At 37.3% G+C, this 26821-nt stretch overlaps 1 protein-coding gene and 1 long non-coding RNA gene across 3 annotated transcripts in view; one reads left to right on the top strand and one right to left on the bottom strand.

Moving 5' to 3' along the window:
• Positions 1-24917, top strand: part of SCML2 (Scm polycomb group protein like 2) — a 105248-nt gene extending 80331 nt beyond the window's left edge. Inside the window, exons 11-17 of one of the 2 annotated variants that reach the window (XM_082447011.1) lie at positions 9631-9757; positions 11844-12047; positions 12767-12907; positions 17839-17952; positions 18649-18903; positions 21912-22063; positions 23160-24917. In XM_082447011.1, the coding sequence (XP_082303137.1) occupies positions 9631-9757; positions 11844-12047; positions 12767-12907; positions 17839-17952; positions 18649-18903; positions 21912-22063; positions 23160-23288 (1122 nt within the window). In that variant the 3' untranslated portion in view covers positions 23289-24917. The remainder of the gene's footprint in view (positions 1-9630; positions 9758-11843; positions 12048-12766; positions 12908-17838; positions 17953-18648; positions 18904-21911; positions 22064-23159) is intronic. The other variant, XM_082447012.1, reaches the window with a different exon arrangement.
• LOC309652978 lies at positions 1362-7181 on the bottom strand. The gene is made up of 2 exons (XR_014258932.1): positions 6644-7181; positions 1362-1616 (listed from the first exon to the last, which is right to left on the bottom strand). It is a non-coding gene; the product is annotated as an uncharacterized lncRNA (long non-coding RNA).
• Positions 24918-26821: the final 1904 nt, after the last annotated feature.

Raw genomic sequence — 26821 nt, 5'->3', positions numbered from 1 at the left:
GCCATAACTTGATCCCCTATTCCTATTAGAACATTTTTTAATTCATCTACTTCTGTTTTTAGTTGGGTATCAATATGACTTTGTAGGGCTAATGCTACACTAGTATTTTTAGATAACTGATTAACATAATGAGCCTGGTGAATAGTTTGTGAAAGAGCAATCCCAGCAGTGGCCGCAGTAGCAGTTAAAGCTGCTAAGGCTAGGACTGCACATATTAGAACACCTATAAATCTCTTTGGTCATTTTAATGCTTCAGTCAATTCCAGCCAGGCTTGCATGCCAGTGTTATGATACCATGGTTCAGACAAATTAACAGGTAACATTATATAAGAAGGTTGCTTCATAATCATAACAGATGTAGATCCTTTAACGGGCAAAACACAACTACTAAAGATACAATTAACACAAGTAATATTATAACCTATAGGATTCATAGTGTTTTCTACAATTAAATCTCCAATCAATAAAGCATAAGGAGGAGCGACGCAAGTAATCACCGGTCTATAAGAAAAGGATAAGGCAAGTTTCCAGAATTCCCATTGCTTGTAAAAAACAAGGCTGTTATTATTAAAGGGGACAGAAGAAACTAGTATGGTGCCATTATCATAATCTAAAGTACACCAGACAGAGGCTTTAGTCCATGTATCATTACAAACAGGAAAATCAAACTGCGGGAATTCAGAAGCCATAAAAGCAGGAAATTGTAGTCCTGTGACAGTCTTTACGACCGTAATTTGATGTCCAGCTAATAACGTCCCTTGATTACCTATGGTAGTTTCAATACACAAATAATGTCCAGTATCTTCAATCCTCAAGCGATATATGCATAGAGAATGATCCAACGAAGTATTAGAAGCAAGCTTAGTTACTCTAGCATTCATGTGAATGGGAACGTTATCCTTATACCAAAATACAAAGGTGGATAAATCTTCTCGTCTAGAAACAGTCTGTTTGCAAGGAAGACAAATATTAGATCCCACAGCTTTATAATTTTTACGTAAATGAGTAAAAAATTGAGAATTTACAGTGGTTTGGTAAGAAATAGCATGTTCTAAAGCAACAGCCTTAACACAACCCGAATTGGTACTCATAGGACTTAAACAAACAGGGGGAGTATTAAACCAATTAGAGTAATTAACAGAAGTATTAGTAATAGGCAAATTTCCTAGCACTCTTCCAAAAGTAGAATCATTATAGAAAATTGGAAGGTCAGCTTCAGACCATGTAACAGGTTGTAATAAAGGAGGATCGGGTACATAAGCCCAATAAGATTTAGCCTCTATAGGTGGGGCTGCCAATACAGCTATCATGGCTAAAAAAAAGGTAAGAGGAGAGCGAGGATGAGCACTCTCCTCCATAATCCTACGTGCTTGAAATACTAAACATTGCAATTGATACCAAGTAATTTGATTTCGATCTCCCCTCGCCTCCCTGACAAGTTGTCTCCTACTCCGTCGCCGCATTCTTCTCGTCTGCCCGGGGGAACCGGTTGGGGTGTGCTGTGGTCGATTGCGAGAGCCTCAGGCGACGCATTCTTCGAGTCAGGGTGTTTATTGGTGATGGCATGATAATGTCGAACCAAGCGCTCCGGGAGCCACCGAGGAGAGTCTGCCTCCCTAGGGAAAACACAAACATGGCCTCTGCCCCATACTAAAACAGGGTCTGGTCCATGCCAAAGGTTAGTCATGGGATCTTTCCATTTAACAAGCGCTTTTTCAGGAGGGGTTCCAGAAAGACCTGTAAACAATCGTTCATAAGGCGTGTGACTAAATGCATCTAAAGTTAAAAAATTTAAAATAAATAAAGCATGATTAAGCATAATCTGAGATCTATCATATTCCCCCTTTTTTATTTTTTGTAATGTAATTTTTAATTGTTGGTTGGCACGTTCTACAATACCTTGACCCTGAGGATTGTAGGGAATGCCTGTTTTATGTGAAATATGGAAAGTTGCACAAAAATTGGCAAAAGCTTTACTCGTATATCCTGGAGCATTATCTGTTTTTAAAGCTTTAGGAATTCCCATAGATGCAAAACAATGAAATAAATGAGTAATTACATATTTAGTAGATTCCCCAGCCAAAGGCGTAGCACATATAAAATTAGAGTAAGTATCAACAGTTACATGAACAAATTGTAATTTACCAAAAAAGGGAATATGAGTAACATCCATTTGCCAAAGATGATGAGGGAGTAAACCCCGAGGATTGACTCCAAATTGTGGAACAGGAAGGTGGGGTAAACATTTAGAGCAGGACTTAACAATGTATCGGGCTGTTTCTCTAGAAATAGAGAATTGTTTTTGAAGCATAGCAGCAGATTGATGATGTAAATTATGTGATTGAGTAGCAAGATCCTGAGGTTGAGATAAACTTAAGGCTATAATCTCTGTATTTTCGTCAGCCAATTGATTTTCCAAAGACAATGGGCGAGGGAGACCTGAATGGGCTTGAATATGTAATATGGCTACAGGAAAGTCATGCTGACGAATAATCTTTTGTAGTTGAAAGAAAGTCTGAAACAATTGAGAATCAACAGTATTGCCAATTATAGCAGTTTCTATGTTACGCAAAATAGTAACCAAATAATGGCTATCCGTATAGAGATTAAAAGAACAATGTGAAAAGATTTGAAAAGCCAAGGAAATCGCATGTAATTCAACTCGTTGGGCAGAGGTATGATCTGTTTGTTCTTTATGAAGTAAGTCATCAGAAATAACAACAGCGATGCCATTGGCAGAACCATCAGTAAAAACATTTGGGGCATTGAGAATAGGAGTTGAACAGATAGTTTTAGGAAAAATAAATAGATGTTGAGTAGCAAAATGAAGGAGCTTATTAGAAGGATAATGATTATCAATAATTCCTGAATATCCAGCAAAAGCAAGAGCCCAAAAATCAGAGACAAATAATAGCCAAGAATATTGATAAGTAGTATAAGGTATAATAATAGAATTTGGTTCATATCCTACCAACTGAATATTTCTTCTACGACCCAATTGAACAAGGGTTGCTATTAACTCATAATAAGGTGTAATGACTTTATTAGGCATATTTTTCATATGAATCCATTCAAGAATTCCTGTTTCTTGCCATAATAAGGCGGTAGGGGTATGTGACGTAGCACAGATTATTAATAGTATAGGTAAAGAAGGCTCAATTCTAGTTAGCTGAGCAGATTGTATTGCTTTGTTTACAAGCTTGAGTGCTTGTTGAGCTTCAGAAGTTAAAATACGAGGGGAAGAAGGATCAGGACTTCCCTTTAGGATATTAAAAAGAGGCTGTAACTGACCCGTAGTTAATTTTAAAGAAGGTCGCAGCCAATTAATATCTCCTAATAACTTTTGAAAATCATTTAAAGTTTTAAGAACGTCAGTCCGTATCTCTATCTTCTGAGGTGTAATATTATAATTTGTGATATACTTACCAAGATATGAGAAAGGTGGGTTCATCTGTACTTTGTCAGCAGCAATGACTAGTCCTGATCGTGACAAATGACTTTGAAGGGAATTATAAGCCTTAAGTAAAATATGTTTATCAGAATAAGCAAGTAATAAGTCATCCATATAATGAATAAAATATATCTGAGGGAACTGTTTACGAACAGGGGCAATAACTTGAGCTACAAACTGTTGACATAAAGTAGGACTATTAGCCATACCCTGAGGCAGCATTTTCCATTGATAACGTTGCATAGGTTCTATAAAATTTAAAGAGGGTAAGCTAAAAGCAAATCGCAACTTATCAGCCGGAAATAGAGGAATAGTAAAAAAGCAATCCTTAAGATCAATAATAATAATCATATAATTTTTAGGTATGGCTGCAGGAGAAGGCAAACCTGGTTGCAGAGCTCCCATAATTACCATAGTTTGATTAACAGCACGTAAATCTTGCAATAAACGATATTTTCCCGATTTTTTCTTTATAACAAATATAGGAGTATTCCAAGGGCTATTAGACTTTTCTAGTCTGCCCAAAGCAAGCTGTTCATTAATTATATTATGGGCCGCCATTAATTTCTCCTTAGAAAGGGGCCATTGGTCCACCCAGACAGGATTATCAGAAATCCAAGTTATAGGGTCAGCATGTGGTGGAGGAGAATCCAAGGCCCCTAGAAAAAACCCAAGCCTGTTTTATCCCGTTTATTATCAGTCTGTAAGGGTAATTTATTTCCCTGTTGATTTTTTCCCAAACCATTCCTAGGATCATACCCTTGATTTAACAATATATTAGTTACAGTAGGGTTGGGACTAAGCAATAGGATTCCCATTTGTTGTAATATATCTCTTCCCCAAAGGTTAACTGGCAATCCGGGCAATACGTAGGGTTTGAATATTCCTTGATTACCTTCAGCATCCTGCCAATGTAGGTATTGCGAACTTTGTTGTGGAGAATTAGATTGGCCAATACCTTGCAACTGTGTAATGGTTTGGTGCACGGGCCAATTTTTTGGCCAATGTATAAACGAAATAACAGAAACATCAGCACCAGTATCTAATAACCCAGAAAAAGGCCTTTTTAATACCAATTGTGGTCTTTCCCTACCAATTTGTTGAATCCAGTGAACTGCATCAGAGGAACCGAAAGCCCCAGTTCCTCTTTTGTTATGTTGTAAAATTTTTCCTTCTGGTATATATGGAATTAATAGAAGCTGAGCTATTCGCATACCGGGCGTGATAAGAAAAGATCCTTTTGATGTTTGAACCATAACCTTTAATTCCCCTTCATAATCAGCATCAATCACCCCAGGAATAATAGTTAAGCCTTTCATAGACATACTACTTCTTCCAAGGATTATACCAACCGTTCCCTGGGGTAAAGGCCCAAAAGTTCCCGTAGGAAGGGCTTGGGGTCCCATATCCGAGGTTAATAAGAATTGGGTGGAGGCACAGAGGTCCAGTCCTGCACTATTTGGCGTGGCCCTTTGAAGGGAGGAGATTCCATTCCCTGAGGAACAAAGGTCTGAGCTGGAGGCGGTGGAGCAGGTTGTGGGGGGATTATTGACATTGCTCCAATTGTTTGATGGGGCCGGAGCAGGCCCCTCCGGAAGTTTCCCGACAAGGGAGTTCCATCTTTATGAGTCACTGATCGACATTCTTTAGCCCAATGCCGTCCTCTTTGGCATCGGGGACAAATTGTGGGAGGAGGAGATTTACCTTGAGGCACAGAATTTACGACAGGCATATTAGGAGTATCAACAGTACAATTTTTTGCAAAATGACCTGGCTTCCCACATTTAAAACAGTTTTTACTTTTAGCATTTGGCCCAAATCCTGCCTTAGTTAAGGCTGCAGCTATAGCTGCTCCCTGTAAGTAAGATGATCCAATATCAGAACAAACTCGCGTATAATCCTCTAAATTTCCTTTCCTTTTCCATGGACATATAGCTGCTTGACAAATATTATTAGCATTTTCGAAAGCCAATTGTTTGACGATAATTGCTCCAGAAGGACCATCAGAAATAATTCTATTAACAGCCTGTAATAATCTAGCCACAAAATCAGCATAAGGTTCATCTGCCCCTTGCCTTATTTTAGCAAGGTCTTCAGTCCTAGTGGAGGCAGGTAAATGTTTCCATGCATGTAGAGCTATATGATTGATCTGAGCATAAGCCACAAAAGGGAAAGCTAATTGATCCTGTAATAACTGATGTTGTCCTTCCCCAATCAACATCTCATAATTTACTAGCACATTATGTGCAGTATTTCTTTCAGCTTGTTCAGCAGCCTTTTCATAATATTCTGATTTCCAAAGTAAATAGTCGCCACCAGTGAGACAAGCACGAGCAATAGATTTCCAGTCTGCTGAAGGCAATGCTTCTGTTGCAATAGTATCCAACATAGTAATAGTGAAAGGGGCTATAGGCCCATATTGTGCACAGGCTGCTTTTAAATCTTTCAAAACCTTAAAGGAGAGAGGCTGATATTCCCGATTATTTTGTTGTGGATTTTGAGGATTGGGTCGTTCCACCACTGGACAGCAGAATAAAGGATCCTCCCCTCTATTAAGAGCTCCCCGTACTGCTTGTTGTAAAGGACTAAGCTTAGGAGGGATAGGAAGAGAGACATGTAATTGCTGTAACCGCAGAAGAATATTTTCATCAGGATATTTTTCAGCCTCATATTTGGCTTCTTCACCCGCTAAATCAAAAGAAAAGTCATCATCATCAAGTGAATTAACACTCTTTATCCTCGGTGGCAACGGAGGAGCAGTAGCTACTGCAGCAATATGTTCTACAGATTTAGCTGTTAATTTTGGAACTGAATCATAAATTGGATTAAAACAATCTCTTATTAAATTCCACAAGCTAAAAATGGAAACTGAAACAGAAGATGGTCCATGTGCTTCATGATATTTAGATAACTCATCTCCTACACGAGTCCAAATTGCTAAGTCCACTGATCCTCCTTCAGGGAACCAAGGACAAGCATAATATACTAACTGCAAAAATTCCAGAAGTTGTGAGGTAGTTACCTTAGTTCCACGGGCTTTTAACATTGAAAGCAAAACCTGAGCAAATAAATCACACTCCTTAGAGCCCTTTTGTCCCATATTATTTTACTTCTGACTCTTTCTCGAGTTACCGTCCTAAAAACGAAATTATTTCTTGTGGCCACACTATCTCACTCGAGAGTTCTACTTACCTGAAATCTTCCGAAATGCCTCACGCACTCAGGTCCCTGTGCGGGCGCCACTTGCCGCAGACCGGCTGCAGAAAGCTAGAAGTTCCTGGCGGTGAGGGGTAAGGAACTGAAAAGCACCAGTATGGGGTCAGAAGGGCCAAGACAACTGATGGTTGCAAGGCAAGTTTATTCAAAGAGCATGAATGTATATATAGGTTTAGTACGGAACGAATATTAGACAATAAATCAGTAAACCTTGTATTTCCACATAATTCTGTCGCCACTATCTATGCGCCACTATCTATGCGCCACTATCTATGCGTCAGCATGCCTTATGGGCCATTCTTTGGAGATACAGACTTCCTCCTCAGGGCAGCACGTCCTTCTTCTGGGGAACAACCAGGGGCTCTTAGATCCAGAGCAGGCACCTGGAACGAAACTGGCCGCAAGCCATTTTCCTTTTTTACGCTCAATACCGCAGCGTCAGGAGTGCATACCAAGAAAGAGACAAGCAGTCCTCCGGAAAGCAGAAAGCTGAATAAGCTTACAGCTTGGGGGCCACCACAGGGTGGGGGATATGGATTTGGAGCATTGCAAGGTTTCAACATTTTCTGTTAAGTAGTACAATATTAACTTTATGTGGATTGTACATTGAAACTCCCAGAGCATATTGTAAAAATACAAATGCAAAGAAATATAGCTAAAAAGCCAATAGGAAAATTAAAATGGAATTCTAAGGACTATTCAAGTAATCAACAACAACAAAAAAGAGGAAAGTAAGACAGAGGAACAAAACACAGAGGAAACAAACAGAAAACAAATAATAAATGGTAGACCCAGACCCAAACTTATTAATAATTACTTTAAAAATTAGTAAACTAAACTTTTCAATTAGAAGACAGATTATCAAAATGGATTTTTTAAAAGATCCAAATACATCCTGTCTACAAGAAATACACTCTAAATATAAAGACATAGAATCTCTCTAGATCTGTTAGAACTGAATTAAATTTCAGCACTATTACCTTAAACGTTTCTGAGTTCAGCCACCTGATATCAATATATATAACGTTTCTATTTTGTTACAACTAATGTTTGCAGTATGGAGCAAAATGACAATACCATTTTGATTTAAAAAACTTACATTAATATTGGTATTTTATTTTAAAAGGCATTCAAAATTTATAAAATAAAAATGAAAAGTCAATAAAACTGAATATTTTTCAAATATAAAAATTGAAAAAATCAAATAAGCAGATTATTCTAATGTAAATTCTTAGCAGCTGACATTTTTTAAATTAAAAATAAATTATATAAGGGGACTTCCCTGGTGGCGCAGTGGTTAAGTCTCCGCACTCCCGATGCAGGGGGCCTGGGTTCAATCCCTGGTCAGGGAACTAGATCCCACATGCATGCCGCAACTAAGAGTTCACATGCCACAACTAAGGAGCCCTCGAGCCGCAACTAAAGGAGCCCGCCTGCCACAACTAAGGAGCTGGAAAGCCACAACTAAGGAGCCCTCCTGCCGCAACTAAGACCCGGTGCAACCAAATAAATAAATAAATATTTTTTAAAAATAAACTGTATAAACTTAAGAAAAGTTAATGAAATTTAAAGGCAAATCATTTATTTTAAATGCATTTTAAAAATTAAAATGTATCAAGGGTGTCATTGATGCATATATTTAGTACATATTTTCCAGTTGCTGAAAAAAGTCTTTGTGATTAGCTGGTATATGGTCAAGATATGATAACTCCAGAAAGTTTCTCTTCATTCTTTTACTTTCAAATAATTCCAATGCTGATTTGACAATTTTAAAGAAATCTTTTTGAAAATATTGTTGTATGGTGGTGAGGAGGGGCAAGGGAAAGATAATGTAATTTTTTTGATAATAAACTTTTTTGCTGCAAAAGAAGCATTTCAATTCACCTTCATGTTTTTTAGCTTCATTATTTCATCATAAAAAGATGAAGATTCAACTCTTTGAACTAGAGTAGGAATTGTTCTTGCTGTACTCTCCTTTGTCAATTATTTTCTTCCCTTCCTTAAGCATTCTAGAAGTATGGAAGTATGGAAGCATATTTTCCAAATAACTATTCAATTTACATTGTTAGTGCAAACACACTATTTTGGTATGTCATAAGTCAAAGGATTTAGATGTTAGATTTTTAAAATACTGAAAGAACGGGAATATATTGACACAATAATTGTAATTTAGTATTTTCAAAATAATTTACTAAGGTACTGTGAACCCAAATGACAGTCACTAATTTAAACAAATAAAGAAAAATCCGACAACAGAGTGTTTGTTTTTTTCTCCTTTTTCCCTGCCTTTTAAAATATCTTCTATTATTACCTTTTCTAGGCACAAGATCCCCTTCTCTGATACTGAAGAGTTGTGTTTGAAGATAGCTCCTAGAAAACCCCAAGAGTTGATATAAAATAAACAAAACACTAGTGATGTTAACAATACCCAGAAGACATTTGGTTCTTACATACAATAGGCATAATTTTGTATGGACTTTAGCAAGCCACTTATAATTTTGTCAAAATTATCGTATGTAATATGGAGAAATGCAGGCTAGATATGGTAAAACCCAGATGAGTGACTGCTTTCTGAAGACAAACTTTGTCCTCTGCCTTGTTGAGGTCCCCCACCCTCATCTGATGGATTGCTGGATTAGATTTCCACACTACTTTAGCAGTGTAAAAAACTTACTGGGAACCTCAAAAAAAATAAAAAATAAAACAAGTTTTACAGAGTGAATTATTTTGGCTAAAGTGTGACTAGTTGGAACAGGGGGTAGCATTGGGAATCCCAGCCTCTTGGTCTCTTCCTCTCCTACCTGACCAGCTTATGGGCCCCTCTTAGGAGCACAGTTTGAAAAGTACTGCACTTTGTGACACAGAGATTTCCAACCCAGAGGACTTCAGACAACTGATCATTTGTGAACCAGTGATGCCAATAATTTTATGACCTCCTTATCTAGGAATTTTTTTTTTAACAGGAAAAATGTATTCCTGTTGTATGTTCCACATCTTCAGCTCCTCTCAGTACGCTGACCAGAGAACGTCGTGGTGCTTCATATGATAAGGATGCTGTTGCTGGGTCATCTAAAATAGTGATGTCTACAGGTAAATTAATATTTTTAAAAGAGTATAAAATTAGTTATCTTTTGTTGTATTATTTTCAGTGTCTTTGAAGTCTTGGAAGTAAAATAAGAGGGAAAAAAGATGATAGTAAACATTTCTTTTAGCATTTTTCATATTAAAATATTTTGAAATTCTGATTGTTCATTTTGATGTCAAGGAAAAACAATCTGTTTAAATACATAAGTCACTTGAAAATTCAACACCCTTAAGATATTTTATCCCTCTTGGTAAGATTTATAAAATTTACATTATTGTCAAATCTATTCTTGTTTTCCCATTATCTCATTTCACAATTTGTCTTTTTTGTTTTTCATGTATTTTTAAGGTACCTCAAACCTTATTTTAATGCCTTATAAAATTTTCACAGATCCTTGCCTGTCAGGGGGCATGATGACTTTAAATTGTTCTTTGCTATGTGAAGAGTGTGAAATGACAGACACCCAAACTAATCAGTCCCTTTTATTTGTCATTTCCTGCAAATTTCCTTATTCCTTTCCTGTTTTTTAAAGCAAGTTTTTTTGCTCCCTCTCCTAGACCCTTAATTATCTCTCTTACATTCTTCTGTTCCTTGGACTTTTCGCCTCAATTTTTCTTTTCTTATTAAAAAGAAATTATAATTTAATTTAATTTTTTGAAATAGAAATCACTTTAAAAATGATTATTGTAACATACCCCCCCCCTTTTTTTTTTTTGGCTGTGTTGGGTCTTTGTTGCTGCGCGTGGGTTTTCTCTAGTTTTGGTGAGCGGGGGCTACTCTTTGTTGCGGTGCACAGGCTTCTCGTTGCAGTGGTTTCTTCTCTTGTTGTGGAGCACGGGCTCTAGAGTGCAGGCTCAGTAGTTGTGGTGCACGGACTTAGTTGCTCCGCGGCATGTGGGATCTTCCCAGACCAGGGCTCGAACCCGTGTCCCCTGCATTGGCAGGTGGATTCTTAACCACTGCACCACCGGGGAAGCCCGTAACATACCTCATTTTGTCTCTTTATTATTTCTGATTTTTAGTCCATTAGGAGGGGAGCCTAGCTAAACGAGTATAAACATTGAAATCCTTGTTTAGCTCACTTGTGTTCAGTAGAACTTTGTCCATGCCATCAGCACCTCAGGTTAAGTTTTTAATAGGTGTTTCATTTCTGTGACAGAGTCCATCCTTCCTCTGGCTATTGTCACAAAGCTTAATTATATATTTCAACATAGTGAAAGTGAGATTAATGGGTTTTTATTGTACTAAATATAGACTGTATACATGAAAATTTTGCAATATATTGAGTAGTGGATAAAAATAACGTGCCTCTTGATTTAGGGGGACAATATATTTTCTGTTTGTTAATAATCATATTACGTTGTGTGTTAATTTGTATTTGTTGATTCTCAGTGAAGAAAAATTATAGAAACTTGACTGATTGTGATTATAGATTATTTGCTTCTAAATTCTAAATGCTTTTATAATACGAAGGAAAGCATTTATTTTTAAAATTTTCTTCCGTGAACCTCAGCATGTATATAAAGAACATTTTTATTTTCTTAAAAATTAATGAAAAAAATTTCTCTAGGTCATTAGAACTTACTGTGACACATATCTGAAATTATTTGGTTACTTTAGAAAATACTATATAATGAGAGTGCAATATTGTTGATTTAAAATAAATTCAGTCCAAAAGGAGTGTGCTAATATGACCAGTTTTGAAAGAAAATTCTTATAGTGTGATTACTGTTAAAAAGAAATATTCTTGTCTTTAAGCCATTTTATATAATCTGAGAATGTGTGAAGAATTGTTTTGTGATGCTACTAAAACTTGTATTTTTATTATAATCATTTTGGGCAGAATTCTAGAAAATGGAATAAGCATTTGGATTATTTATTTCTAGATTTAATATATTTACAACATGTGAAAATATATTTACATATATATTTTTAGGTAGCAGAAAGGATCACCGATAGTAACTATGTTTAGGTTCTCTTTGAGTGAAGCGTGGCTAATGGGATATATAGTGATTGATTATGTAGTGTTTATGTTCCTTCTAACCAATCTCATTGTTTGTTATATCTATATAATACACATTTTTCATCAAGTCTGTGTCTATGTAAACAAACATGGAAACTGTGGCCCTCACCTGGATCAGACGAAAATCCAGCAGCTGCCCGACCACTTTGGCCCAGGCCCTGTCAATGTGGTGCTCCGGCGGACGGTGCAGGCCTGCGTGGATTGTGCCATTCAAAGTAAGACTGTTTTTGGATTCCTTAAGCCAGATCATCGTGGAGGAGAAGTGATAACCGGTATGCTCATCTAATCCTTTATGAGGTTTTATTCCCTAATTTGTTTGTAGGTTTCAAGAAGGCAAGGATTTTATAATACATAGATTATTTTATAAATTTATATTCTGTTAACTATAATATTTGAATATTATATTAATGTAATAGAATATGTATAATAATTATATGTTTATAGACTTTTAACCCTGGTTTGGAAAGTGTAACTTTCAATATAGACAAATAATGTCAGAGTAATGCTGTATATTGAGGTAAGAGGTACAGATTTTTCCTTTTACCTGCTATATTAAGCTCACTATAGATAAAGTGAGCTTAATATATTTTAATTTTTTTAGAAAACAGACTAATCTGTAAGAATCTCTAAATAAAAATGTGATTCAAGAAGTGAGTAAGAGGTAAGATACACATGGCTTTCATGATTGTATGATCAGATACTGCATTTGTACCCATGGAATGTTTGGAAGAGCAGGAACTATTGTACATCAGTGGGTTTCTGTTGTTGTTGTTTACTTTATGAATATTTTTAAATGAGAATGCTTTTATTAGTTCAGACTATTGTGTTTGAATGAGAGGAACTTTTATAATTTAAGATTATTCCTTTATAAATTACAAAAACCACACATTAGATTTATAATACATTTCCTAAATTGATGGCTTTTATTTTTGTTGATGTGGTTCTCATCTTTCTGTGATGTAACTCTGACATCTTTTCTTCCCTATAATAGCCTCCTTTGATGGGGAAACTCATTCCATCCAGCTCCCTCCAGTGAACAGTGCATCATTTGCTCTTCGCTTTCTTGAGACCTTGTGCCACAGCCTGCAGTGTGATAACCTTTTGAGTAGCCAGCCTTTTAGCTCTTACAGAGGTAATGGTCATAGTCCTGCAGAGGATGATCAAAATAAATCAGATAAGAGAAAATGTAAAATTTTATACTGTGCTTCTATTTTATATTAGATTCTACATTAACTTGAGAATCTTATATAATTCAGTTTTTCTGTGTCTTCCTCAAAGTAAACCTTTTAGCCACAGTGAACTAATTAGACATGTATAATATATAGTTTTTGTTCATTCAAAGTGGAAAAGTAATTTCTTATTGAATTCATAATTAACTTGAGAATCAAAACCTGAAAGGTGTATCATTGTGGGGTTTCTTTGTTTTTTAAAATTTATTTATGTATTTATTTATTTTTGGCGGCGTTGGAGCTTCGTTGCTACGCATGGGCTTTCTCTAGTTGTGGCGATCGGGGGCTACTCTTCGTTGCGGTGCACGGGCTTCTCATTGTGGTGGCTTCTCTTGTTGCAGAGCACGGACTCTAGACGTGCAGGCTTCAGTAGTTGTGGCTTGCGGGCTCCAGAGCGCAGGCTCAGTAGTTGTGGCGCACGGGCTTAGTTGCTCCGCAGCATGTGGGATCTTCCCGGACCAGGACTCGAACCTGTGTCCCCTGCGTTGGCAGGCGGATTCTTAACCACTGCGCCACCAGGGAAGCCCCCTCAGTCCTCTTTTAAGTACTGTCTGTATGGTATATTTTTTCCCATCCTTGTACTTTCAACCTATTTGTGTGTTTGAATTTAAAGTGTAGTAAGTTTGTAATACAACTTTTAAAAAAAAATCCATTCTGCCAATCTAATTTTTTACTGGAGTGTTTATTTCATGTACATTTAATTTAATTACTGATAAGGTAGGACTTACATCTACCATTCTTTATGTCTCTCTTTTTTTTGGGGGGGGGGGCTAGTCTTTTCCTCCATTACTGCCTTCTTTTGTTTTAAGTAGATGTTTTCTTGTGTACCATTTTATTTTCCTTGTTCTTTTTACTATTTTTTTGAGTTATTTTCTTAGTTAGTTGCCTTGGGGATAACAATTAACATCTTAATTTAAAACAATCCAGTTTGGATTAATACCAACTTAATTTTAATGTTATGCCAAAACTTTGCTCCAGCATAGTTTTGTTTTCTGCCCACTTCTTTGTGCTATTATTGTCATACAAATTATATTTTATACATTATAAGCTCCCAAATACAGTTTTATAATTAACGGCTTTTTTAAAAAAATAAATTTATTTATTTTATTTATTTATTATTTTTGGCTGCATCAGGTCTTCGTTTCTGCGTGTGGGCTTTCTCTAGTTGCGGCGAGCGGGGGCTACTCTTAGTTGTGGTGTATGGGCTTCTCATTGCAGTGGCTTCTCTTGTTGCGGAGCACGGGCTCTAGGCACGTGGGCTTCAGTAGTTGTGGCTTGCGGGCTCCAGTAGTTGTGGTTTGCGGGCTCTAGAGCGCAGGCTCAATAGTTGTGGCGCACGGGCTTAGCTGCTCCGCGGCATGTGGGATCTTCCCGAACCAGGACTTGAACCTGTGTCCCCTGCATTGGCAGGTAGATTCTTAACCACTGCGCCACCAGGGAAGCCCTATAATTATTGCTTTATGTAGTTGTCTTTTAAATGAGAAAGGAGAAGAAAAGAGTTATAAACACAAATATATTTACTGGTACTGTTTATTTATTTTTTAAATGTGGATTTAAGTTATTCTCTATTTTCATTTCAACTTGAAGGAGTCTCTCTAGTATCTCTTATAGGGTAGCTCTCTACAAGTGAGGAATTCTCTCAGTTTTTCTTTATGGAGAATTTCCTATTTTCTCCTTCAGTTTTTAAAGATTAGTTTTGCTAGATATAGAATTCTTGGTTGACCATCTTTTTGTTTCAGTGCTTTGAATATGCCATCCCACTTCCTTCTAGCCTGTGTAGTTTCTGATGAGAAGTCAGTTGCTAATCTTATTGAGGCTCCTTTGTATGTGATGATTTGCTTTTCTCTTGCTGATTTCAAGATTCTCTTTGTCTTTTGCTTTTGGTGGTTTGACTCTAGGTGTGGATATCTTTGCATTTATAACTGGAGATTCTTGTGCTTTTTGGATTATGCAGATTAATGTTTTGCATTAAAGTTGGGAAGCTTTTAGACATTATTTCTTCAGATAGTCTTTTTGCTCCTTACTCTCTCTGTCCTCTCCTTCCAGGACTCTCCCATTATGTTTATTGTGGCATGCTTGATGGTGTCCCACAGGTCTCTGAAGTCTGTTCATTTTTTTTTCTCTCTCTCTCTCTTTTTTTTTTCTGTTCCTCAGACTATATAATCTCAATTGACCTCTTAAAAGATTTGGTGATTCTTTCTTCTGCTAATTCACATCTGCTGTTGAGCCCCTCTAGGGTTTTTTTTTTTTTTTAATTTCATTTATTATACTTTTCAAGTCCTGAATTTCTATTTGGTTCTTTTTATAATTTTTATCACTTTATCGATAGTGTGAGACATTGTTCTTATACTTTCCTTTAGTTCTTTAGACATGATTTTTTTTTAAGATCTTTAAACATATATAAAATAACTGACTTGATATCTTTGCTTAGTAAGTCCGGTGTCTGGGCTTCCTCAGAGGCAGTTTCTGTTGACTTTTTTCCCCCTGTGTATGGGTCATACTTTCCTCTTCTTTGCATGTCTCCTAATTTTTTAATTGAAATTTAAAAGTAATATAATGCAGCAACTCTGAAAATTAGGTTCCCTCCCCCTTCCTAGGCTCTGTTGTTGTTGCTGGTGCTGTTTGGATTTTTAGTGACTCTCCTGGACTAATTTAATGACTTTTCCAGGTCTAATTTTGTTATATGTGGCTACTGAAGTCTGCTCACTTAGCTTAGTGGTCAGCTAATAATTGGACAGGGATTTTCTTAAGTGCCTGGAACCAGTATGTCTCCCGGCCTTTGCCAAGGGGTTCTTAGTGTGTGTTGGGACTTACCTTGAACATTCCAGGAGACAGTTTACAAATCTGCTTTGTGCAGGGCTTCAAGGTCAGCAAAAAATGAAAGATTAGGGCCTTCTAAAGTCTTTCCTGAGCATTCGTACAACCATGTACATACATATGGCCTTCTAGATTCCCAGGAATATCTCAGTGCTTTTCAGAGTCCCCTAATGGACATCTCATTCTCCAGTTTTTCCTTTTAAGCTTCTTGGTCAGCTTCTTGTCAGCCCCAACTGGTAATACTACCTCTGGGAGCTGCAGTGTTAAACAATTGCCATTGTTGTGGGTTTTTTGGTTTGGTTTTGGTTTGGTTTTTGACCAGTGCTTTGGATAGGGCTGTTTACACAGAGCAGGCTCTGATTTAGGTCAAATAAAACAAGCCCAGAGATCAGAGGTTTTCAGTGAGCTGCAAGATCGATCAAATAGTGACAGTTCTCTGGGGGTGGAGCTTTTGGAGAGTTCCAAATCCTTTGTGCCCCCTCCAGTGCTAGGCTGGCTGCTGGCTTTCACAGCTACTGTAGTTGCGAAGCTGTTGGTTTGCAAGGCTGCTGCAAAACTGGGGTGAATGGGATTATATTAGGGAAGCTAAAATGCCACAGAATTTGTTGTTCTTTCTGAGATTCAGCCATTTTTCTTGAATAAATGCTTTTTGGGTTGTTGTAATCCTTTAGTTAACGTCCAGAATTTTGAAAAAGTTAATTTTGCCAGTGCTGTCATTATTTTTATGAAGGAGTGGATTTTCTGACGTCCTTAATCAGTCATCCTGGAAGTTGCTTCTCTATGATGACTTCTCTATGAAGTACTTTGTAAATTATCTGGCTTTTTCTAGTTATCTCTGCAGGAACAATTTCATGCCTGAGCTCACTACGATACCCAGAAGCAGAAGTCAAGAATCAATTTTATGTTTGTATCAACCCCAGATAGTAGACCATATACCAGCTTCATAAACTTTTCATAAAGAAAGTATTATAATATTACAAGTAAAAGATAAGTAAAGACTTTTTCTGATCTTGCTATGATTCTGAGGTAAATATGTATAGAAAACTTTAGAAACTGTATATTTTAGTACTCCAATTTTCTGTATCATTAAATGGGTATGAAAAAAGTCAATTATTTCTCTTCTTAGAATTTAACTGTCCGAATTGTAGAAATATCTCTCATTCACTGAAGTATGTTTTGCCCGTTGGTTTTGTAGTTGATGATTAAAAATAAAATCAAATGGTGAGAGCTCTCTTAGACTCATTAGTAATCAGTCAGTAACTGGATGGCTAAAGATTGCTCATCAGACGATTTTGAGAGGCATGCCTGGCCCCCAGCCATTTTGAGCTAGATGAAGTTTGACTTTGGTACTTTCTCATTGCAGTCTTTCTTGTCTCTGGAGGTCTGTTATCCTACTTTATAGATTTCTATTGCACTTTATTTTTCCTTTTAGTTGGAGATTAAATCAAAATATTGATCGATAATGTAGTGTAATGTAGTCTAATATAGTGTAATAGTGTAATTAATAAACTGAAATGTCTTTACTTTCAGGATTATGCCTTAAAGTGTGGTCCTTTAGGAAGAAATGCATTTGGTTGAATGATAAGTAAGCAGTAGAATTGTTGTAAGGGTACCCCTAGGCCAGGATTGTTGCCTGTAAAATGGAGTGTTCATTGTACCCTATCTTCTCTTTAACTTCTCTGAATTCTTAACTTTTCTTGCTCATGGGAGCAATTTTCCCAGGTCTTTTTAGACACATTACAATTGGTTGCCTCACTGTTGGCCTGAGAGAGTTAGAAAGATGTGATGACCCTAGAATAAATGAAGCCTAGACATAATGCCTTTAACCCTTGAATATAATATCACTGAAATATTTAATAGGATGAAATGAACACATCTTGTTCATAAATAATTGATAAATTATTGATGAAGTTATAGTAGGCAAATGATTTAGAAACAAAAGTGTTTTATGCTGATGATATGAAACCGCTTGAGTATATTAATTAGTTATAACAGACATTTCTTTTTTTGAAAACAGTAAAAGAAGATACAACAGAAAAGAAAAGCACCAAACGACCTTCTCAGCAACCTCTGCCTTATGTTGCTCCTCTCTCTCCTAAGCTCCCCAAAACAAAGGTGCATGCCTCTGAAGGTAAATAGTATTTACATGTTGCAAGATTGGGGAGAAAAGTCACTCTTCTATCACTTATATGCTCTTGAGTGTTGATGCTGGAAGTAGGGGAGTATATTCCCCCAAATCAGTTTGGCAGTTAGGCTACTACTTTGGCAGCTTTGTTGAGCACTTCATTCCCTTCAGAAGTGCACAGTTGTCATTTCTCCTTAGATTAAAGAAAAACAGTTATAGGCGTATTTTCCATTCGGCTTTGTATTGCTAAAAGCTGATAGAAAGAGGAATAGAAAAACCTAGTACATTTCTCCAGTGAAAGTTTTAATAAGTGCCCAAGGAGTAAGCAAATGTTAGAAACCAACTGTGTGATCATATTGTAACAAAGAGTTGTGAAGAACTGCATTCCTAAAAATAAATGCTTTAGTGAGGTGTTCATAGTCTTGGTGGCAAGACTGGCAAGGGTTAGTTGCCATGAGAAAAATAGGTGATGTCATTAGAATCAATTTGGATTTCAGGACAGTGCCCATTACTATAAACACCAAGAAAGGGATGGCCATGTGCTTTGTGTTAGAGGTTTGTGGTTCAGTATAGTATGGCTTAAGTGAACTGTTGTTGGCAGTTAGGGGATTTTTGACCTTTTAATAGTATTCGAGCTGTAAGTCTGTTGAAGATAATTACCTTTGTCTTTTTTCCTATTGCCTTTGTCTTTTTTTCTTGTAGAAGAAGTATTATCTGCTGAGGGAAATGGCATGCCCAAAGGGGAAATGCTTTCTGAAGAGTCCAAGAACTCACCACTAAATCCAGCAAGTTCTTTGAATCCTGCCAGCAGAAGTCCTGTAAGCACTCATACTCCAGTCTCCAGGAGTGTTTTTCAAAGTGTGCCATGCACCTCGAGCTCAACACTGGTGGCGACCAAATCATCTTCCAAGAGCGGTCACCATGAAGTTACATTCCAGAAGCAGAGGAAAAGTGAAGGTATATTCAAAAACAGTGATTCTCAGCCAGTGTGTTTGTCTTTCCCCTTAAGGTTTCCATGCCCCACAACATCCCCTGAGAGTTTATCGCATTGGAGAAAGTGCCAAAAGTGAGGAGGTCGAGTCCTCCCCTTCACATCATTTTCAGGGCCAAGCTGCTACACATGCTCTAATCCTCATGGCATTACAGAACTATTTCTGGGAATCTGGATCACCAACCATGTTTCTGATGGAGACTTCGCAGTTTAGTGCTTTTCCATCCATTGTAATTTATCATTTCCTTGGTTACTGCCTGGACTCACAACCCTCGCATGACTCTGAGGCCTGGAAGGATGCACTCCCTCTTCTTTCTGACGTACTCTCTTCCTTGTCCCTATTGAGACCTTTCCTGGCCCCAGCCTGTGTGTGGTTCCCAGATCTAGGCTCTGGCATCCTGTTGCTGCAGCCATTTCCCCATTTTCCACACTCCCAGTCGTTCCCTCAGACCCCCCAGGAGAACGTGATATGTATAAACAGGACAGTATCCTACTCTTCATTTGGAAAGAGCCAGAGCGGCCTTCCATGTGCAAAGATAGCTACTATCCTGTACCCTTTTAAAAGGGTTAAGGGTGCTGTGGTGGGGGGAATAAGTGTTTTGTCTTTTGTCACCAGATAGGCATCTAGGCAAGGTTGAGGAGTAAAGGAAGTAGGAATCAACTAACTCCCCTGCCTTTCATAATGGATATTATCTATGGGCAACTGCACTGTACACATGCTGTGATACATTTAATATCGTCACCCCCATCTCCTACTCCGTGTAGATTGTCTCTGGTTTTGGAGTGATTTTTGTAGAGAGACTGAAGATAGATGTTCATTTTATAAAGGGGTAATGTACCCTGAATTTTTAGATATTTTCACAATATATGAGTTTATGAAGACAGGCCTTCTGATGTCCTAGTGTATATAAGACAGAGCCATTAAGGAGAAGAGCATGACTGGACTTTGATTATTTTTCACATAATTTTTTATTTCATGTAATTATTTGAATAACACTAATATAATGTTCATAGCCTTCTCTGATTGTTTGGAAGATGTGGGCCCAATTAAATTATTTTCCATGATAGATTAGAAATAGATGAGCTCACAGTTGTTTTATTTTTATTTTTTAAATTTTTTATTTTTTAAATTTTTAAAATAAATTTATTTATTTTATTTATTTTATTTTTGGCCGTGTTGGGTCTTCGTTGCTGCACGCGGGCTTTCTCTGGTTGCGGCGAGCGGGGGCTACTCTTTCTTGCGGTGCGCGGGCTTCTCATTGCGGTGGCTTCTCTTGTTGCGGAGCATGGGCTCTGGGCATGTAGGCTCAGTAGTTGTGGCTCGCGGGCTCTAGAGCGCAGGCTCAGTAGTTGTGGTGCAAGGGCTTAGTTGCTCCGGGGTATGTGGGATCTTCCTGGACCAGGGCTCGAACCTATGTCCCCTGCATTGACAGGCGGATTCTTAACCACTGCGCCACCAGGGAAGCCCCTGTTTTATTTTTAATATAAAATTATAGTTTTATACCAGAAATCATATCTTTACATATAGTTTATTTGTAGTAATCCGTAAAAGTAGTTATATGTTATTCAAAACATAACTATACCAGATTCTGATGACAGAAACCAAAAATCCCACACAAATATAAGTTAATTTAGAGGTATGGTTAGCCTTGCCAGTAGTTTTTTAAGTATTAAATTGAGTCTGTTTTGAGTTAAAGGAGAAGACTTTTCTGTCTAGATTGTTAGAATGCCTTAGGCATGGCATGGTCTATACCATCATCGTTTTTACTTGGGTTGATACAGCCCAGCAGCATTTCTCGGTAGACCAACATTTTTATCTCTGACAAGTAGCAAGTAGGATAGATTTTACTAAAGAGTTTTTATTTCATATCAAAGTTACGCTATTTAAAAAGAAAATAAGTAAAATTTACCATTGTGAGTTCTTTTATCTTCTGATTTTCTTTGCCCTTTCCCTGGGTGAATACTCAAAATACCCATAAAATGGCCAGAGCCCAGAGGATAGGAAAGAAAAGGTGCACTTTTGGCTAATTCACACATACAAAGATATTAAATTTGTATTGACGGTCCTTGTTTAGAGAAACAAATCCTCCTAGCAAATTACAAAACCCACTTCTCTTATCATACACTAACTTTAGAGAGTCAAGCACTCTGGTTGAGTAAATGAATACCTGTCTGGACACAAAGAAATTTCAATACAACGTAGTGAACGGCACAGCTATAACTTTTTGAGGTATGAGCACTTGAATTGTTTCATGTCTTAGTTACTTCTTTTTTAAACATATAAACCTTCAACCAAAATATCTATTACTATGCAGTGAAACTTGAAAGAGGCATTCAGTATAATGTTAAAGTTACTTCTGACCTAGCTAAGCACAAAATAATCTTGTTTTCTTCAAAATTCAGATAAGCATATCAGGCTTGAGAGACAGGAATTTAAAGAATAGAGTGATGCTAAAAACCATCCATATTGAATACATTAAAGTGAATAAATTTAAGCAATTATCAAACTGTAAATTCTGGGGATTTCCATTGCAGTTAGCTAGTAAAATAAACCTAATTTGGAGATATCAAGAGGAGAAAGATTGAGAGAAATTCTTTGAAATATTTAAAGTAAGAAAGCAGTAAGTTAGCTTAGATTAACCTAATTTAACCCAAGTAACAGATCTTTTGCTGTATTTTCCTGTGGCCAAAGTGGCCTCGGATTGCTCAGTCTCTTTTATGATCTTTGGAACTGCAAGGTGTCTTCCGAAGCTGCTTTTGTTGTTTGGGGGAGGTCAGGTGGGACATTCTTGAGTAGCCATCCTCAGGTCATCTTTACTAGGCTTTCCCTGGATTTTATCTTGGAGTCCTGGGTCCATGCCGGGGTACTTCACAGAAGGTTCCAGGAATGAGACAATTACTCCCTACCTAACATCTCTTCTTTCAGGATAATGATCAGGTCAAGTATGATTTGTCTTTTTTCCCCCCATTGAAGCTCCAAGTTATATAGCTGTACCTGACCCCAGTGTCCTGAAACAAGGCTTCTCTAAGGACCCTTCAACCTGGTCTGTGGATGAAGTGATACAGTTTATGAAACATAAAGATCCTCAGATATCAGGCCCCCTCGCCGACCTCTTCATGCAACATGTAATGTATCTTTTGATCCGGTTTTCCTGCCGTAATGACTTTGAATGACCTCTGTGCAGGCCCTTCAGTTGGATACTGATTAGTGTGGATGGTGGGGGAACCCTATCAACTGATTTTTCCATATGCGAGAAAGTTTACTTTGCCCAAAGTTAGAGCCTTAAAGGGTGGAGGCTGGATCTGTGCTTTAAATGGGTACCCGAGTACCTAAAATACTACAAGTCTTCAAGTTCTCAAGAGAAGATGATTCGGCATGGCCGCTCTCAGGTGTCTTCTCCTTTGTAACAACAGTTACAGGGCTCCTCCTCCCCACCTGCTCCCTGCTCGGCCCCAGGACCGTGAGTAGGAGGGGTGACCACAGCTGTGACAGGGTGTCTTCCTTGTTATGATGCCCGATGAATCCAGCAACTGTAAAAGATTAAGTGCAGCTTTATTTTAAATAGGAACTCATGAAAACCAAATAATATGCTTCCACGACATAAATTGCTTCATTAAGGAAATAATTTTAGGAGGATGCCTTGTGTCTGTTAAATAATGTTTATAGTCTTTTCTAATAAATCAAATTCATGACCAAATATCTATGTATTCCTTTTTGACATTGTAAGAAAATCAGTAATAAGTTTTCGTATCTAATTAGCTTCACACAACTAACTGAATAGCTTTCAACATAATGACAACACTGTATAGCACATTTACAGTTTGCATTAATGCTGATATACTCATATTCCCAGCCTTTCTAAGAAAGTTAATGACTGTCTGAAATTCATTTCTACAGTTCACAGTTTTCTACCCTTTGTCATAAATACGTGGTATTTTATTCAACATATAGTACTTAAAATCAGAGTTTGATGCTAAGGCCACTTTTCAAAGATACTGGGTTAAATTTCCTTTTTCTTAAAATTTGAAGTGAATTTAGAAATTTTCAAATGATGCTTCACATGTAAGTTATATTTTTAATAGTTTTCAGGAAATAAATGCATATTCAGAGAATATATATTGAGAATGTACAGCTGCTCCCTATTTTACATGTTCTTATATGTACGTAACGTGACAAAACATGAAATCAGTATTAGTAATTACAATTTCTTTCTCTCTGTAGGAGATTGATGGGAAGGCTCTGCTACTACTCAAAAGTGATGTGATGATGAAGTATATGGGGCTGAAGTTGGGGCCAGCCTTAAAGTTATGTTACTATATTGAAAAACTTAAAGAAGGAAAATATAATTGAAAAAAAATGTATAAGTTTAGATTAGACATAGTTTTCAATTGTCTTGATAACTTTTTAATTTAAAAGTATTTTTATTCTCGTAGCAGTTTTTGTTTTGTAGACGGTTCCTCTAAAACTACGTTATATCCAGAATTGCAGAACTACATTACAAGTCCAGTCTACTTCTTTAAAACACATTAACATGTTAGTATTAGCATATTCAACTTGGCAGTCCTTTATGTCTTATTATTATTTTACACTTTACAGTTTATTATTTAATTGTACAGTTTACAAATATACTTAATGCAGGAAACAGAGAAACACCGTTGATTTTGATTAATGTTTATATATAAAACCAAAACAGCTACATCCCAAAGGGGAAAGTATCAGGGACTGACAGGCTCTCTAATAAAATCCATGAGAAGTTTTCCTTAGAAAAGAATTTAAAGATGCAACTGTAGATATCATCTCTTTTTCAAATATTTTATGTCTGTTACTGCAATGTTCTGTTCGTGTTCTACCAATTTCCGGAAGGGGAATAGCCACATAAATTATTTTCCTTTCGTTATTATTTCTCTGTATGTTGTGTTTGTTCATATTTAAAGAAAAAAAACAAGCTTATAAACTTTCATAAAGTGTTCTTACCAGTTTTTGATAAATTTCGAACAATTGTAAGATAGAATGGTTGTTTTATGCAGGAGATATTATACTACTACAAGGGTGGTTTGGATGGAGTCTGATTAAAATTTTTCAGTGAAATACCTATTATTTCAAAACTTTACATATTTTCTCTAAGCTTAGACATTTAACTAGGCATTCATTTCTCATATCTCTATATGAGGACACCTGTGCCCAAATTTTTAAAATATATATATTTTATTGTCTGTGTTTATTCTTCATATGGGTACTATACCATATTTATATATTATTCTATACCTGTAGGTATTCAAACAAGTAAATCTGTTCTTTTTGAATTTAATATGGCACTTTGCACTGCCACAGAGGTAATGGTGAACTATTTATATAGTTGGATGTTTTTATTCTGAAAAATATATGTGCATCATTTGCTATCACTAGTACCTCTCAGCTTAGTCTTCAGGGGATAAGAAACAATCCATAGATTGGTTTCCATACAGGGAAGTTCTCTGTCCTATGCAATGTTGCTAGTTAATTTGCTTAGTTCTGAGCCATTTATTCTGCTAAATTTTGGAAGATGCATTAATTCAGACTTATCATTTTGGGCTTTATTTTTAAAGTTAGAACTTTCAAGGGGAAATGGTGCTATATGTTTATTGTTATTACTTTGTATAAGTTTGGTGTAATGTTAATAAGCTATGAGAATCTGTGCTAAAAGTATTAGCCATTTGTTATAAATGCCAATAAAATGTACACCGGGGCAAGAATGTACATTTTCTTTTTTAGAAAACCAAATGTACTTTATATGAGAATGCTACTATTTAAAGGGTGGTTTCATCTATGTTATTCATTTTGTGTTATAAGACAAAATTCTAATTTAAACTTGGTCTTCTCTCAAATTGTTTGTGTGAAGATGCTGTGCCCAGTTAAACAGTCCTCAGGTGTTTGTATAAATACTGTTTTACAGTTTTCAGATTTTAAAATATAATAAAGTTTAATAACCACAGCCATTAATGTCAAAGCCTCAGATTTGATTTTACTTGCTTTCACCACATTATATTAATGTATGAATCAGCTATAGTTGAAAAAGCAGCACACTAGTAAGTTTGTGGCTTTATATGTCCAAATACTTGGTTTTAACACTTGCCATTCCTAGGAGCAAAGGGCTGATCTTTTGCAGGGGCCTTAAATGAGACCCCAGGGAAGCAGTAAGAAGTTAAATCAATGAGCTTTATCTGTACTCAAGTTAGTTGGCAGTGATGCAAGTGTGCTAGAAAATGCCAGTGCCCCCATATATCTCATCCTACCTGAGTTCATGCATCTGGCTGGCAATTCTGGCTGCTCTTTTACCACTGGGGGCCAGAAGCCATACTGCTACTCAGCCTTCAGCTCTCCCAGCTTACCTGGTGGAAAAGCCCTAGAGGCTCAGGGTTGTGGTTGAATCACCTTCAAGATCCGACCCCTCAGCCCACCCGCACCAGGAGCTGCTGCCTTGGAACCCAGAAACTCTTACTGCTGTTCATTGGAGACAACCGGGCCCTAACTGAGGCTCCAGGGATGATGAGCTCAAGTAACTGGAATGGAGGTGTCGATTTTCACTATCTGGTTTGTAAATTTTTGTCCAGAGAACTATCATGCCGTGTTAGCGCGGGTTACCTGTGAACTTAGTTATCTTTGCTCTAGTTTTCCCCCTCAGTCCATTCTTCAACTTTCTGTAGGCAGCAGGATTCTGCAACTTGAGCTCTAAAGCCCTCTGGGCACATTGAGCATGTGCTTTTCTGTCTTTTGTCTACGTGATTTCTAATTGTTGGACAGTCTTATGGTACATGGTTCAGAATAGAATTTCCCAGACTTTTAAATTGGGACTCCCTCTGTAAACATGAAAAAACCATGCCCTTCTGTAATATTAGAAATTAAAAATTAAACATCATGACTAGGAACAGTGATTATGGGAGGAAAAGTGCTGCTTTTTCAAGCTACATAAGGGACTGTACTCACAGTTGGTTGAGTAAATGAAGTATGTTTAAATCTCTGGGGCTGTTTCTACAGTGTGATGCTAGGACTTGCTTATATTTTTAAGTGCTCTGACGCTGATCCAGGGAATGGAGGGAGCTCTTAGGGAGGACATGTAAGCCAGGGCCCACCTTCAGAACACATGGTGGACAGTTTGCATCTGATCCCTCCTGACGTTTCCCCTGTTTTGTCCAGCATTTTGATGAAATTGAACCCTGAAAGCAGCTCTCCACAATGAGCGCATACTAAGACCAAGCTTGCCCACTCTCCCTGCTGTACAAGAGGCGACAGCAAAAAGACTTTATTGTATCAATCAGTCTTTGACATAAGGAAGCAAAATTAAACGGCAGATACTGGTATAGTTAAAAAGGCATTATTGATAGACATTAGATTCAAAAAGAAAATTCACTGTTAAGAATCCATGGAGCTTTCACAAAATTGAGTACATACTAAGCTACATAGAACACTCTGAATCACAGGAAACAAAGTTGGGACAGGCTACAGTCTGGGACATAAAATTCAGAAGTTAATGAGATACTTCTGAAACGCTAACAAGAAAAACAATAAGCACCCCTACCTTTGTAGCCACAGCTTCTTTCCTGAACTTTCTCCTTGAGTTCTAGGCCTGGGTATGTCACTGTCTACTGATGTCTCCACCTGCAAGCCCACAGCATCTCCTCCTCATCACACCTGAATCTTTTCCCATCTTCCTTTGCTGATGTGCCCGTCTCCAGTCCCTGCCTTAACAGCGCCTCACCCACTGATGCATCCGGGCGCCTGACAGAGTGACTGCCGGTGTTGGCCTCCGCTCCTCATTGCCCACAGCCCACCACACCCCTGAGGTCACCTGGTCCCAGGCATCCTACCTCTCACGGCTCTCTCTTGTCTGGGCCCCCCAATCTGTT

This window comes from Balaenoptera physalus, assembly GCF_965194825.1.
Source record: "Balaenoptera physalus genome assembly, chromosome: X".
In the NCBI taxonomy this organism is placed as follows: Eukaryota; Metazoa; Chordata; class Mammalia; order Artiodactyla; family Balaenopteridae; genus Balaenoptera; species Balaenoptera physalus.
Note: the sequence above shows the minus strand (reverse complement) of the source record. Positions and strands in the feature narration are given on the sequence as shown.